Source organism: Rhagoletis pomonella, unplaced genomic scaffold, assembly GCF_013731165.1.
Source record: "Rhagoletis pomonella isolate Grant_MI unplaced genomic scaffold, Rhpom_1.0 Rhpom_scaffold_00006, whole genome shotgun sequence".
Classification (NCBI taxonomy): domain Eukaryota; kingdom Metazoa; phylum Arthropoda; class Insecta; order Diptera; family Tephritidae; genus Rhagoletis; species Rhagoletis pomonella.
In genome coordinates this window covers 60993071-61008721 of record NW_023458560.1, presented here as the reverse complement: position 1 = coordinate 61008721, position 15651 = coordinate 60993071, and the positions used below count along the sequence as shown (strand labels likewise).

At 34.4% G+C, this 15651-nt stretch overlaps 5 protein-coding genes across 7 annotated transcripts in view; 3 read left to right on the top strand and 2 right to left on the bottom strand.

Annotated features, from left to right (window-relative positions):
• LOC118741033 (threonine--tRNA ligase 1, cytoplasmic) overlaps positions 1 to 15651 on the bottom strand; it is a 575984-nt gene that overhangs the window by 522520 nt on the left and 37813 nt on the right. The window lies entirely within an intron of this gene.
• Positions 107 to 1898, top strand: LOC118741051 (probable NADH dehydrogenase [ubiquinone] 1 alpha subcomplex subunit 12). Its single transcript, XM_036472859.1, has 5 exons — positions 107 to 187; positions 249 to 349; positions 427 to 604; positions 668 to 752; positions 1738 to 1898. The coding sequence occupies exons 2-5, from the start codon at positions 255 to 257 to the stop codon at positions 1803 to 1805; spliced, it is 426 nt and encodes a 141-aa protein (XP_036328752.1). The 5' UTR covers positions 107 to 187; positions 249 to 254; the 3' UTR covers positions 1806 to 1898.
• LOC118741049 (early boundary activity protein 1-like) lies at positions 2039 to 2983 on the bottom strand. Its single transcript, XM_036472857.1, has one exon. It carries the CDS (start codon positions 2885 to 2887, stop codon positions 2234 to 2236), a length of 654 nt encoding a protein of 217 aa, XP_036328750.1. The 5' UTR covers positions 2888 to 2983; the 3' UTR covers positions 2039 to 2233.
• Positions 6368 to 8764, top strand: LOC118741041. Of its 2 annotated transcripts, none has more exons than XM_036472846.1 (3): positions 6368 to 6680; positions 6826 to 6981; positions 7179 to 8764. In XM_036472846.1, the coding sequence occupies exons 2-3, from the start codon at positions 6970 to 6972 to the stop codon at positions 8730 to 8732; spliced, it is 1566 nt and encodes a 521-aa protein (XP_036328739.1). In that variant the 5' UTR covers positions 6368 to 6680; positions 6826 to 6969; the 3' UTR covers positions 8733 to 8764. The 2 variants fall into 2 exon arrangements, with proteins under 2 accessions (XP_036328739.1, XP_036328738.1); XM_036472845.1 differs by having other exon boundaries at positions 6368 to 6767.
• Positions 11577 to 15574, top strand: LOC118741047. The gene is made up of 5 exons (XM_036472855.1): positions 11577 to 11650; positions 12678 to 12856; positions 12929 to 13055; positions 13124 to 13415; positions 15066 to 15574. Exons 1-5 carry the CDS (start codon positions 11577 to 11579, stop codon positions 15345 to 15347), a joined length of 954 nt encoding a protein of 317 aa, XP_036328748.1. The 3' UTR covers positions 15348 to 15574.

Here is a 15651-nt window from a genome sequence, read left to right as displayed (position 1 = left end):
CTATATCTAATTTTTAAAAATTTGTAAGTAATGGAAAGTGAAGAAATATATATCGGTATCGCACAATAGTACCTACACCTGTACGGCGGTACAAACTAATCGGTGTCTTGTTATCGATAGTTTTCATTTTCTTTTTATTTAGTTTGTCAGAAAATCAGCTGTTTTTGACTTTGTATCGTTTGCTGAGGTATGGACAGAATTTTCTGAAAATTTTTTATTGCAAATTTAAGACAATTGGATTTTCTTAGGTAGCGATGGCGAAGTATTTGGGCCTCGACCGACTCGGTAAAATTTTTCAAATTATCCGCCAAGCAGGTGGGATAAAAAAGGCTTATATGAAGCTGTACAGGTCAGTAAATTTTGATTACAACTTTCCTGCTTATATAAGCGCAATCCAAATGCTTCTAATAACACATAATAATTCAGATACGATGATCTAAAAATTGGAACACTGGTGGGCACAGACAAGTATGGTAATAGATATTATGAAAATCCTTATTACTTTTATGGCCGCAACCGCTGGGTGGAATATGCGGATCATTTAAATTTGGATTATGATGGCTCACAAATACCTGCCGATTGGTATGGTTGGATGCATTACAAGGTATACAGATTAAGTATTTAAATGTAATATTAGCTACTATTCAATGACATAATTCAATTTTAGACCGATTTACCGCCAATTCGTGATGGTAGCCGCCCCAAGTACAAGTGGATGGCTGATCACAGTGAAAACCTGTCTGGCACCAAAGGTAAGGACAATGAAAGTTAAAAATATGTTGGCCACTGTGTCCCTATGGCTTAACCACAAGGCAGAGTAAAAACAATTATAAAAAATATAAAATTAACCAAACAACAACAGCTAATTAATTGCTTCATATACATAGTATAGTAGCAGTGAAGCAATTGCGTTCCCACGACAGTCGGCTCTACGTAACCGGAACGACCCAGATTTATATTTGGCCAAGGGCTGTCACTTCCGCAACACTCCCCAAAAACTCTTTGGGGAACTTGTATGCCGCTACAACAACAACAAAGCTTATTAATTGTTAAATAGTAAGTGTCGCTGAATCCATCGTAGTCCGATTTTTGTGCAGTCTACGAAAATGCGATAACTGAATCCGAATTGCTGGGAATATATGCATTCAAAGCTACGTTCAATGTTATTCGGACTCGATGTCAGAATTTTCGTAGATTGCACGAAATAACGGACTAGATTCAGTGATGGTCCTGAGTATGCGTCTACATATATGCAATCTTTGGATGCTACATCTAATTGCAATATATTATTTCCCAACTTTGCACTTTTAAACCAGTAAATGACAAAAGCCTTTTGGTTAATAGTGATTTATTTAAATTAAATAAGCCTTTTTATACATATATGTATATGTATATATCGCACACGATCTTTAAAAGTGACACAACTCAAAATTTGGCATTTTTGAAATTAAGTATGCACTAAAAATGTACGCAGACCTCTTATTTACCTTTCAGCAAAAGCTGGAGTACATTTTTGTTATAATTTCTTCCTTGCCCATATGATTAGCATCTATTAAGAAATAGTTGTTCGCATTTACTGACGAACGTGTTATTTTGAGCTGCGTCGGTTCGGCTCATAGTACAACACTAAAGCTTGAATGTTAGCAATAACTTAAATACTATTAACGCTTATTAATAACTCTTATTAGTTTCGTTACACTTATCCAACCTTTATTGGTTTTGTTTTTCTTATTGTAGAGCAATATATGCCATACTCAACAACGCCGCCCAAAATCGAGGCTTGGGATCCAAAAAAATTGAAATAAGTAACCTTTTGAATAAAACTGTACAACAAATAAATGATCGTTAAATAAATAGTAAATAACTAAATGCTATTGTAGCTATTTTCCGAAGTAAAACTATAGAATTAAACTTAAAAAGGCGTTTTAGGAGCAGGTAAGAATTTTTTTGTTTTATTTATAGTTTTTATTGCTACTACAATTTGTTTACTATCTGTATTAGATTCAATGAGACCTCTGCATGAAAAGTGAAGTTTAAGATCCAACTCTATTGAAAACAAAAACAAAAATATTATTATTAATTGAAGGGCATATACAACTATGAAGGCTGTGTTATGATTATTACAATTTAAAATTATGCACTATAAATTAAAGTATGAATATGTTTATGTTGGCAAGTACTTATCGTGTAAGTAAAACAATATTTTCGTCAACTTAGGATAAATGTACATAATTTAAAACTCAATACCATGGCTTAATCTATATTTCATGAATTTAACATGGGTATCATGACACTTCTTGGCGATGGCTTTGTGTATTTCTTCAGACGTGGCTTTAGTGTTAGCTTTTATGCAGTATTCAATATCAGAAACCTTATAAGGATCCAATATTGTATCTGAAAAATTTGTCATCAATATTGTATTGCGATCAAATACCAGTGCACATAGCATGCGCGCCGCGCCTTGTGGCGTATTCCAGCGAATTTTAGAGTACCTCGTTTCCGGAACCTCAGTACCATGAGGACCGAGCACCACTATTGGTGGGTCTTGATCGACCCGCATTGGATACTCCACAAATTGGGTCGACGTCGTTTTGGCATAACACGCTCGTTTCACTGACAACATAAAGTCTTTTGGACTCTTTATGAGTTCATCACCGAGTTTTGTCACAACTGTGGATAGCTCTTTATAAAGTTTTATGCTTTGCTTATGCTTTTGCATCATTTGTTTTATTGTGTCTGGCTCATACTCTGTAACGCATTCACAATTGCTACAGAAATATTGCTTTATCTGGTCGGTCACTTTACCGCACATATCCTTAAGTGTCGCTTCATTAAATGTATCTTGATTTGTTTTCGGCTTACCAGCTTTTTCATTAGTTATTGCCATAGATTTTGTTATTGAATTATTTTTGTCATAAACAGGTGCTACGTCAGCGTTTAGGACGTTGAATAGGACTTCGCAAACAAATTCAAACTTTTCACCTTTGGATGCGATAAAATGTTTCCCAATTAATTTATTCAGTCTTATTAACGCCTTTATTGGTTCTTTCAGTCCTTTTGTTGGCAAAGCGCAGTTGGAAGTCTTCGATGTACTGGCCATTATGGCTAGTTTAAATCATATACACATGCTACACACGCATGTAAATAGATGCACATGTATGTACATATCTACATATTTATTAATTTGTTTAAATAGGAAAGAAAATAGAAGACTGCCCAACTTTGAGATTTATTTGCACATCTCAAAATAACATCACGACCATACTTCATTTATGTTTGTACCAAAAGTTATATCTTTATACATCTAAACTAAGAAAAATAAACTAGCCAATTATTGATGTTATAACTGTATTAAAATACATAACAAGTTTTCTAACGTGCATCATTGTACATTACATATGAATGCTTCATTTGCCAAATTGATTAACTCCATTAACAAAAAGTTTAGAGATGCGATCAAGTAATATAATTTTTTTTTTTAATTCCCTTTATAGTATTAATTGGAAAAATAATGTTATATATAATATAATATATAATATTATAAAATTATGTCTTAAATAAAGTTACATAATAAAGTTAAATAAAGTTAATAAAGTAACATTGACAAATATAAAGTTATCATAAATACAATAAAATATTAGTTTACCAAGTGATTTGACACTTAAATTGAAGATTTTTCAAAAAGTTGAGTTAATTGATTTGGCAACTGAGGCGTTCATACTATGTTATTGAAAAACCTTTTTTTAAATATTCGACTTATTGGCTCTCGAATGAAAAAATCTTTACTTGTTTTTAAAAATGTTTAGCATAAACTAAAGTTTCCAAATTTGTCCTTATTGAACACAATTGAAAGTTTTTCGATTCAACATAACTAAATTGTAATTGCTCTTTACATCGAAGTATTGAAATTTGTACAAGCCAAGTTTTTTCTGAGCAACATTTCAAGAATTTAAAGCCTCTAGAAATCCCTACGTTAAATTTCTATCTCCAAAAATCGCCAAATGAACAACAGGCAGAGTCCGACCGAACGTTCGGCTTCGGTTTCGGCAATATTTTCATATTCGGTTGAATTCTTAATTTTTAAGTAAATCAACGGCTTCGGTAGTCGGCCGATGTTAGAACAAACCCGAACGTTCGGTTCGGTTTCGGCCGAAAAATATACCTAATAAGAGATATGCCGAACGAAATTCCGACGCTAAATTTCAATTGGCCAAAAATCTCTAAACCTGCGGTTCCCAAACTTCTTTTCTCACGTACTGACTATGAAAAAAGTTGAAAAACGAAAAATTAAAAAATTTAACACGAAAACTTGTGTAAGAATAGTGGGTCATGCAACGATTTCTACTGGTTTTCACACTGACAGCTATTTCTCGCCCAAGGCGCAATAAACAGATGAAATAATAAAACAGCTTTCTTGCTTTATTTTTTGACATTTTCTGCCTTATAGTCAAATTTTAAAGGTAAATATTCAATTAAGGCAGTGCCAAAATCTTTCTTCTCACTCTAATTACTTCACCTGTTATAATTCCACCATGTTTCCCGCGCAAACAAAAATTACACAGAATTCACCTTTGAGTAGGATGGGTCTCATTAACTTGGTCAACCACAAAGATATAATTTTTAAACATTACTACTTACTATAACTTCGTTTCGAATCTTCTGAATTTGTAATTGGCCACCAAAATGGATTTTGGAATGAAAAAATAGTACGAGTGTGTACATTAGAGTGGTGCAAAAAAAAAATTTCTTTTCCTCATGCGTACACACGTTGTCAAAAGCGAAAATGAAGAAAATTGCAGTAAAAAGCCACCAGCAAATTGTAAACCACGAACAAATATAAACAAACGGCTAATGTGAACATCGTCCTACATTTTTCCTAGCTGCGATTACAAATGGCGACTTTTCTTCTTGCGGGATGTTGTATATTTAGTTCATGTATAAAATTAATGCTGACAACCCCAATAAGTATCATCCAGATCGTTCCTACTATTGGCGTTGATCCTCGTGACGAATGAGAGTCCAAAGGGAGTATTCTGGAAAAATTTGCAGTACTGTAACCCATTATATTTTAGTACAATAAAGTACAAGTTTGAAGTAGTTTGGCAATTTTTTGTTAACGACAATTTTATTGTATGGAGAAAATGAGCAACACCTTCCACAAAAAATCAAAGGTAAGTTCTAACTATTTTATTTGCACCTCGTTATAATAAAACTGCTAAGAAATCTAATTAAAAAGCTCACCTTTTTGAATTTTGCTAATTTTTATACAATTTTGGCTTAAAGCTTTGTATTAGATAAAGAGCTACACTTTCATACAAAGTAAAAAACATTAAATAAATGAAAGGGAAATAGCCAAAGAATGCTAAAATGTCTCTTCCGTATCATGATTCAACAACTACAGGTTGTATCAATCGTACAAAAACAACATTTACCGTTGGTATGAACTCCTTGTGTCATCACCATCTTTTTTATCTACTCATATTCGTGTGTATATGTATACCCTGCATACCAGGATTTCATAGAATTCTGAAAGGTTTCACAATTTTTTTAAGAATTTTCTTTAAGAAATCGTACAGAAATTTCTTTACTAGTTCTTATCAACCGCCTCATATGTTTTTCTTTACAGATTTCTAAAAGAATCGTAACAAATTTCCGACACTCTTAAAGATTTCGGGAGCATTTGTTTGCAGGGTATATATATACGTATATGTGTATGTGTACGCGGATATGTAAATATAGCAAAACAGACGATAATTTGACACAAGCGTGCTCATAAGAAGAAGCATAGCTTCTATCGCTATCACCTGTAATTGATGCGCCTTGCTTCCGTATTTATATTTTCGCAACTGTACATATCATGTATGCATGTACATACATATACGTATACATACATATATATATATACATCTATTAACAAAGTATATACATACTACACACATAAATATATAGGCATCTACAAGCATATGTTGCAAATAGGGTAAAAATATTGCGCCAACTGGAATCGACGTGTAGAGAAAAAAGTTGATAGGGGATGCTTTTTGTTATTAGATAGAGTCTAATAATTAGACCATTAAAAGCCATTGGTATTTACATTTTATCAAGCATTTATTTATAATTATACAATTTAAGTATTGAGAATTATTTTACTACCATTTAAAGAAATGATTTGATGCATATATCGGCAAAAATGTTATCGGTATAATCTGGCATCATTGCAATCCTCTATGAAATCAACCGCTTTTTTGTTTTTCCATTTTTCTTTTGAAACCAACAACTTTCAGCTAGCAAGATCTTTTCGCATATACGTGTATATATATTTACACATGTGCGCGCGCGCAAACCGCTTTCAAAATAAAATCTGTGTTATTTCTTTGCTTTGAGTAGATAAAACTATTCCGTATTTCAAAGAAGCCTTGTATAGTGTTACATATCTAGCAACCGGCAGCAAAAAAAAAAAACTTACATTGCCGCTGGTTAGATCGAAGTGGATTGGTACGATATGCCATTTTTCCATCTACCTGAATTTGTGTTGAGAAGGGACCATTCATTCGAAGCAGAATAGAAAAGTAATTTCCTTCCTGGTACTAATACATACATATATTATCACTAGGCCAAAATCCTTAGGCATTGGACCTAGAATGTTATGTTGTAGTGGAGTGAATGCAGCTCTTAATGTGCAGGTAGGATATGGTATTTCTAAGGATGTGTACATTTGTGTGAGTTCGGAATGAGAGAAACTAATGCATTCACATTGAATATACATATATGTATGTACCTCCATAATCCATTATACCCAAGGCAGAATTCTACCTACCCTTATTTCAGGATACAAGATGAATTCTTAAAATACCAACCAACCCTCTGTACAAGGACCATTTAAGTCAGTACGTTCTAGTAAGTCCTGCAGAGCGCATTTAACGCAGAATCTTCTAAAGTGTAAACTTTTATATTATTAAACTTCCTCTAAAAATGGATAATAAAGTAAGTTTATTAAAATATTTTCTTAAAAAATGTATTTAGGTATATTTTGCATTATCTTTACTTCAATATGTATAAGGATATGTAAAAAATAGCAGGTACTTCCAATAGAAAATATATGTTAAGAATAGGAATAGAGCAACATTTAATTGACTATGTACATATATTCAATACCTTATTATCCTGTTCCCCTTCAACAGCACAACCGACCTGATGATCGGCGGGTAATATGTGCAACAAACTACAATCAAGCTCAACAGAAAATTATTCGTGCGTCTGTAGTAAATTTTTCACGTGCAGTTGAGGCGGGCGAAATGCAATATTACAACGAACGCCCCATGATGCTTGACACATGGACGCAAACTTCAAACGCCGATCTTGGTATTGGCGAGGACTACCTGCATAATGCATACATAGAAGAGCAAAGACAAAGAGAGAAAGCATTGTTGGAAAAGATACGCATCCTTAAGGCAGAACTGCGGGCGCATTCAGAGATGTTAACACAAATGCAATCCCTACATGCACGCGGTAGTTCACAAATACAAAACCAACACAATCGACAACAACAACAGCAAAGTTTAGTGGCTAACCCGCTAGAAATGCGGCTGCAGGACCATAACAACCGTGAACAAAGACAAAAACACGAAGAAAGTACATCGCCAAAAATGCAGTTATATCACAGACCTTCTAGCTCAAGAAGTACACAGCAATGCGAGGAAGTTACGTCCATGTCGAACGTACTTCATGAGCGTCCAGAACAAAAGCAATTAGCCCAAAATACACACTCACAGTATATAGCACAAGAAGTGAATGAAGGTGCGGAGTCGACGATGCAACAAAATGCATCTATTTCACATAACGCACCAAGTACTATCATTAATAATGCACATGAGGTACGAACTCGCAATGTAAATTACACAATAGTCGCTGATGGCGATGGCAATGGTCCTGACGAGCCCATAGAGATTGAAATTGCGGAAGAAAGTGCACACAACTTAAATTGTTCTGCTGATTCCGAACGCTTAGAGATATGTTTAGCAGAAGAACAGCAACCCGAAGCAAGTGTTAGTTATGTTAAGTACGAGGTGGGTACTGAACAAATTCAACACAAAAATCACATTTCTTCTTCAGTAAGTCCAGTCGGTGCAAAACGAGTTAAAATGTCTACAGAAAATCTCACACAAATATATGAAGTGCGGGAATTTTCACAAGAGACTCCACAGTGTTGTGAACATCAAAGCTGCGATGTGGCCCATCCGCAGCCTCTTCTATCATTTCCCACAAATCGTAATAACGCAAGCTTACTAAAATTACCCATCGACCCACAACAGAGAAGTGATGACCAAAGTACTGCGTCTAAGAATAAATCGGAACCGAAAGTTGCTTACTGTTCGATAGGACCGAACAACACTCGTATACCTACGAAGATTTTTGATGCCATCAGCTGGACTTCTGCATCAATAGCGACACGAAAACTAATGATGGCCATCTTTAATCGCGAAACCTTAGCCACACATTCTATGACCGGGAAGCCGTCGCCTGCTTTTAAAGATCATAATAAACCACTTAAGAAAATGCTTAATCCATTAGCCATACAAGACATTATATTTGCTGTTACACGTAGGTGTCAAGTTTCGGAGAAGGAGGTTCGTAACGCCATCACCACCAAGTGCGCTGATGAAAACAAAATGTGGAAATTGGCTCTGGCCAAAAGCCAATCATTATGTGAACATGATAAAGAAAATGTCGGCTAAGATATAAATAAAATATTGAGAAGTCAAATCAGCAGAAGGACGCCCATTAATTTGGTTGCTTCAATGCAATCCACTGTTATACTCTAAGGGCCAGTTTTTCAGTGCCAGTTTAAACTTAGATTAAGTAAACTGAGTTTAAATTAAACAGCTGGCTGACATTTGATTGGCTGATCTTAGTTTAAACCAGCCAGATCGGGCGTTTAAACTGAGTTTAAACTACGGCCGTGCACTGAAAAACTGGCCCTAAGACATGACAACAATAAAAATGGTCACATTGCGAATTTAAATTACATTGGTTTATCAAAACGCAACGTTGGAAACGTTTATTATCTAAAGGATACAAACATACCTGACAACCAGGCCTGTGTTTCAGTAAAGTTATCACATACATTACATAAAATAAGTTTAAAACCCCTATATATTAGAATTAATCTTAATTTTACAAATTATACGTACATAACATTCACATAAAAAAAGTACGCTCTGATATGTACATATATATGTATGTTGAGCTCGTACGAAAAATATTAAAGCATAATGGAAGAGTATACCAAAAATGGGATAAATTAAACTATAAAATATTTCAAGTACATATATGTAACTAATTGCAATTATAATCAAATGGAGTTTGTTTACCATGAATAATTATACAATCACATATACCTGAGCTACATATATTGTTACATATCTAAATGTAAGTTATTTAAGCGTTTAATGAATTTAACAAATGTGAAATAACTGCGTTTTCAATAATAATGTGCATATATTTATTTATATAAATAAAAAATCAGTAGTTTTATAATGTGTCGTATTTGAGCACGAAAAGAAAAACCAACATGGGCGGTGAATTCTTGTTCTGTGAAGTGAAAACGCGTTTCAACTCTTCGGATAAAATTACGATTTGGTTTTAATAATTGTAAATCAAATTATTTGTCAAAAAGTTTTCAATCGGAAGTTTTTTTTATCACCCATATTATACATTTCGACACGAATAGAAATTTTCTCAGTTTGGTAACTTTGTCTTTGTTTCGATCAGTCTTCGAAATTTACGATCCTGCATTGACTGAAATAATTGGCAACCAAAAGCGATATTGAGCAGGGATTTCAAATGCGACCCAAGGAGGAAGTGTACGCGTTTTGGCAGTAGGTTGCAAATACTCTAAATGCACTTGGTTCACCATCAAAAGACTCAAGTACATGGAGAAAGGAAAGGTATTATTAATTAATGAAATGTAAAATACTTCGAAAGATTTATTGCAGGTGTGGATTGGCGGGAAGTGCTGTATTAAACGCAAGCTATCTGTCAACAAAATGAAAATGTTGAGAACCGGTTGAGGACACTGCCGTTTGCAGCGCATAAGCCCACTAAAGGAGAAGTTGTCGAATTGACAGATTATGCGCATAGTGTGTAGGATCAAGACGGCGCACAAACTTCCGAAATGGACATTTCTGCTTGGTCGGTGGATCCAAATGGTATGACTTCAACCTATAGAGCAAGCAAGCAGCCAGCATAGAGAAAGAAAGACAGAAAAGTAGAGCAATTCTTATGGAAGTTGCCATGAATAGTATGGAAGACGACATATTTGCGGCGCATGAACCCACTACATATCTACCACCTACTACCTACTACCTTTGTATGTGTATACATACCCAACAAGCAAAGGTTTATAAAACACTTAAAAAAAAAGCGTAATATTTTTTTAAACGTATGAATAATTTTTCAATAATATACATCGTCACCTGAAATTCAAAAAGACGTAACATCGTAAATGAAATGGAATGTCGTGACTAATATTTTAATTTTTTTTCATAAAATGATGTGGGGAGTTGTAATTCGATGAAGTCCATCATATAAATCAAGAAGTGAATTTTGAAATTTTTATTAGTTATGACAACATCAAGGCGCACGCCACAAATCGGAGGAGAAGCTCGGCCAAACACTAACATATGTGTAAGCGCCAATCTATTATTATTATTATGACTTTTTGCATTTCAATAATGTTTGTTACGTCCTTTTGCATTTCAGGTGGAGATATATTAATTTTAATAATTCATAACTAAAAAACTAATAAAACTAACGTATTTTGTCGTGGTTTTGTCGTAAACATGTACATTCTACTACTAAAATAATAAATTACATATATAAAATAATTAATATACATATATAAAATAAATGATATTACAGCTAAAGTTAAGTGATTTATAGATATTCCTTTTTTATCATTTGAAAAAATTAAAATAAACTTAATTTTAAAGACGCATATTTAACACTTAATATTGGAAGCTTACTTTAAGCTTAAGTTTTAAAAATTCTAGTTTAACAAATGTGCATCACAGATTTTGAAATTTTCACAAACAATTTTTTACAAGATCAAAATTAACCGTTTGTGCCAAATTTGGCGACGGGCCGCTTGGGAAAACACGTAATAATTTCCCACAACAAACACCATCAGCTGGATAATTTCCCAAAATATTACACAATCGCAACTGTCAAGAATCAAAAGCGAATAGAGCTGCAAAGGATAAACCCGGAGAACGGAACGGTAGGCAGCAGAGATTAAAAAAGATAAAGAGTGACAGCAGAGAGAAAATTTCGAGCAAATTCTTTTCCTTGCAGCGGCTACGGAAAATTGATAAAATATTGCAATTCAAGGCAAAAACAAAACAGGAAATTAATATTTTCCAACAGATAAGGTGTTTGGACGCCATTGTGGGTAGTGAATTAGTGTATTGAGAGGATTGATAGGAATCGTGATTTGGACTTGGAATCCAATTGCTCAGGTGAAGGGTTATTCTGATTTGATTTCATTGTGTTGTCGCAGCGGTGCTTGGAAAGCGTAAAAAATGGATATCTTGCGTAAAATGTTCAAAATGAATGAGGACGCCGAAAAACCTGACGGAGCTGGGCGTAAAGATGAGTAAGTAGTGCTGGTATCAAAAACAGATTCTTTTTAATATTGCAATTCGAAGTAGATAGATATTCATGAAGCTTGTGTGTTTGTTTCTCGTGAAAGAAGCAAAAAAATCGATCGATATATTGCAAATTATGTATATATTTGGGTAGATACTACTAATCGGAGGCTGCGCATATTGAAATTTATCCTTTGAGTGTTACCAGCATATTTATTTATTCGTTTCAACACCAATACTGATTGGACTCGGACTTCATTCACACGAATATGGGTTTGCTTGTCCGGCAAAACTCGGTATTGAAGTCTTGCTGAGCACTCTGCTGCGTTGCTCAAGACTTTATTATGAAGAGCTTTACGTTGCCATTAAAAGCAGTATTTAGTTAAAACACACTGAAGATATAAATTATTAAATCTAAACATATGTACGCAATCTCAGAAAATATAAATCATCATTTTTACTTAAACATTTAACCATTTAAACTTATTTTAATTTTTTTGTTGACTATATTCAAATTGCTTATGATTTCGCACAGTCTCTGATTAGGATAATACTTGCAACTCCCATGTAAAACGGGGTAGCTAGACTAAAATATGTACATATTAATAGGTACATAATTTTGCTTCAGCCCCATACGAAAACCGGTTTTTACCGGGCAATCTGTGCACCGTGCAAGGGCTTTTCAAGACTCAGAGAATACCCATATTATTAAATTATGAAAAATCTTATATTGACATACATATGTATGAGGCCATGAGGACAAGAGGAGCCTATCTACAAAAAAGACATTTTTTAGTGATATGGGAAATAAGGATCTATAAAAAATAAATGCAGGTTCTTACTAAAAGGTTCATTGCACCTACGTGATGTAAAAGTAAAAGATAACTAAAAGGGCGTGCCTCGGGCTATTACCGTTTCCATTCTAGTAATGCATTTTAAGGTGCACCTCAACTTTTTTTGAAATGTCTGGCTACTCTGGCTCTCAAGGCCTCATATGTACGTATGTGTATCTAAATTTGTTTTCTGTTTATTTAGAGGAACTGCAAAGGACGAATTTCGTAAACCGCAGTGGTTTGAAGAAGCTGAAACAGATGACGAACTCTTTGATGATAATCGCAAATTCGCTTTTCAAACCTTTACAAATCCTTTGGAGTTACAAAAGCACTTCGAGCGTCAAATGCAACAAATCTTGGAAGCAGTGAGTGAATTCGAAGGTAATTACTGAATATCAATTTTGAGTACATAAATCCAATGAAATTCATGATTTTTCAAAAAAAAAAAATTAGATGGCGATATTAAGATTGATAAAGACTTGAAGGAAGATTTTTTGAAACCTGGTTTTGAAAACATAGACATTTTGAAGGAATTTGAAAAGACGAAAGGTGAAATCATGGACACAGACTTGGATGGGGAGTAAGTAAATTTTCATAAGTAAAAAGATTTAGTGCTTCAATCGCTCAACATACAAATTCATCTTTCAGAATTTATGCCGATCAATTGCATTCGTTAATGCAACGCTTGTCCCCCAATGAGGATTTGCCGAATATCTTACCACGCAATGACAGCAAGGCTGTTCGCAACCCCTTAGGTAAAAAGAAATTAAGTGATGAGGAGAAAATTTTGGGTAAAATACATGGCACTCTGGATAGTGACGATGCTCCGAAGCAATCACGTATGCCACGTCCACGTCCGGACATGATGACACCAATGACTCCCATGATACCACGTAATCCTACGCCATTTGGCGGAGGGGTCTTCGAGGGCACGTATCAGGTATGCACAATAGTTTTGAATTTTTATCTAATGAGTGCTTCGAATGTTGTACATTTGTGAAGAATGGATGAGGAAAGGATATGAAGCAATTATGTTTAATTTTCACTTAAGTTTTTCATGTCTCGATGACATCATCACCGGTCTCTAAAATCAAAATAACGATATATTATTTTTTATCCTCGTTGGATGTGAATGAATAATGGATATACATACTTGGTATACCCCGAGTATGTTTTCTGAAAAGAAATATGCAAGCTGGCAATCAAAATTATCGCACAGAATTTGATCGTTTTATATTATTTATATCAGGGACAAAACAGTTATAAGTTGTATCGAAAAACGTTGTTCCATAACAGCTATAAGACCAGAAATATTTTTCATTTCGCCGATAAGAGTTATAACCCAATGTTTTTTACGTTGCTCGATAACTGTTATGCAGGAGAAATATGTTTTCCGTCGCCAATAAGAATTATTTCCCAACGTTTATTTTTTACATTGCTAGATAATAGTTATTTTCCAACGTTTATTTTTTACGTTGCTTGATAACAGTTATTACCCAACGTTTATTTTTAAGTTGTCTGATAACAGTTATTTCACTCCTTTTTATTTTCATCATCTTTATCTCCTTCTTTTCCGTTTTCGTCAATATTCCTATCTTACAACGTATATGGGACAATGTAAAAAATAAACGTTGGATAATAACTGTTATCAAACAACTTAAAAGATAAACGTTGGGCAATAACTGTTATCAAGCTACGTGAAAAATAAACTTCGGGCAATAACTGTTATTAAACAACGTAAAAATAAACCTTGGGTCATAACTCTTATCGGCGAAATAAAAAATATTTTTCATCTAATAACTGCTATGAACGTTGGTTTTCGTTAAATTTCAGAATCCAGGCAACATTTTCAATTTTTAAATTCGAGGTGTTAGTTATTTTTGGTCTCTGATTTTTATTACTAAGAATTGGAACTATCACTGAATCATCGTAGTCCGCGTTTCGTGCAAAACTACGAAAATGCGATCGGCGAATTGGAATTGTTGAACGGATGCATTAAAGAAATCGAATTTCTAAGTTAAAAATGCGCAATAATCGTTGAAAGGAATTCCTCGTTAATTTAATTCTTTTTGGAAGCGAGTACTGAATCGAACGAAATCTATGAGTTACAACCAAACTCGCCAACGTTCATCGCTGCTAGGAACGTCCAAAGACGAATAATTGTTAACCAGGTTTTTTGGTAAATAAAAGAGTCCCTTATAGTAGAAATAAGTGTTTTCTCTGTAACCATAGGCCAATTTACTTTATTGAGAGACCTTTATAATCCCCATTTTGTCCAACAGAAAGCCTCAAACTCAGCAATCGAATAGACTCGGAACTGGTGATTAGGACGGTCATTCATTCGACCAAGCCTATACAGTTTTTTTGTCACATACTATCAGGATTATGAAACGATTAAGAAATGAACGAAGCGAAATTTCACTAACAAAGCACGACCAAGGTTCATTCATTCTTATTTTTAATAATTTTTCATTTAATTGCTTGTATTATGAAGATGGTTGAATGAGGATGCTAGTGTGTGTTCATGGATGTGTTTTATAAAATCACCATGTAGTTATGCATATAAAAAATTGTATTCATATTGCTGTAGGGGCCGAAAATGTTCAGCCAGAGCGTCATGTCGAAGACCATACGTAAACCGGATGGTAGCTATGAGACTACGAAAATCATCAAGGATTCTCAAGGCAATACAACAAAAACTATTACACGTACCATTGATGGCAAAACTGAGACAATTACCACGCACGACAACGCAGCTGGGGCCGATACCAATAAGCAAAAGGAGGGCAACATCGCCAAAAGAGAAGAATATTCGAATCGCAATATTTTCGTAACAAAAGAAGGTTACGCCGTACCACGGAACCTCTGGTGACCAGTGGTGCTTATTGGCCGAATCCTTGTTGGCAACTTATTACACGTCTATATTCAAATTCAGATATACTATGTACTAGTAACTAGATCGTTAAGTGTTTGGTGTTTTAGATGAAATTCATTTGAGACTACAGATGGCAGATAGCATTGCAAGAGCAGCAGCGGCAGCAGCAAAAAAAAATGAGAACAACAACACAGATGACCGCAGCATCCACAACAACAATCGAAGCAGATACAGAAACAGTATGGTAAACGTACACAGATGAATTGATGATCTACAATTAACCATCATTTGATCTCAATCT

Coding starts and splice junctions, on each gene's coding strand:
- LOC118741047 (XM_036472855.1), top strand. CDS start 11,577: ATGGATATCTTGCGTAAAATGTTCAAAATGAATGAGGACGCCGAAAAA. Junction 12,857..12,928: donor AGCAGTGAGTGAATTCGAAG/GTAATTACTGAA, acceptor AAAAAAAATTAG/ATGGCGATATTAAGATTGAT. Junction 13,416..15,065: donor TCTTCGAGGGCACGTATCAG/GTATGCACAATA, acceptor ATATTGCTGTAG/GGGCCGAAAATGTTCAGCCA.
- LOC118741051 (XM_036472859.1), top strand. CDS start 255: ATGGCGAAGTATTTGGGCCTCGACCGACTCGGTAAAATTTTTCAAATT. Junction 605..667: donor ATGGTTGGATGCATTACAAG/GTATACAGATTA, acceptor ATTCAATTTTAG/ACCGATTTACCGCCAATTCG. Junction 753..1,737: donor AAACCTGTCTGGCACCAAAG/GTAAGGACAATG, acceptor TTCTTATTGTAG/AGCAATATATGCCATACTCA.
- LOC118741049 (XM_036472857.1), bottom strand. CDS start 2,887: ATGGCAATAACTAATGAAAAAGCTGGTAAGCCGAAAACAAATCAAGAT.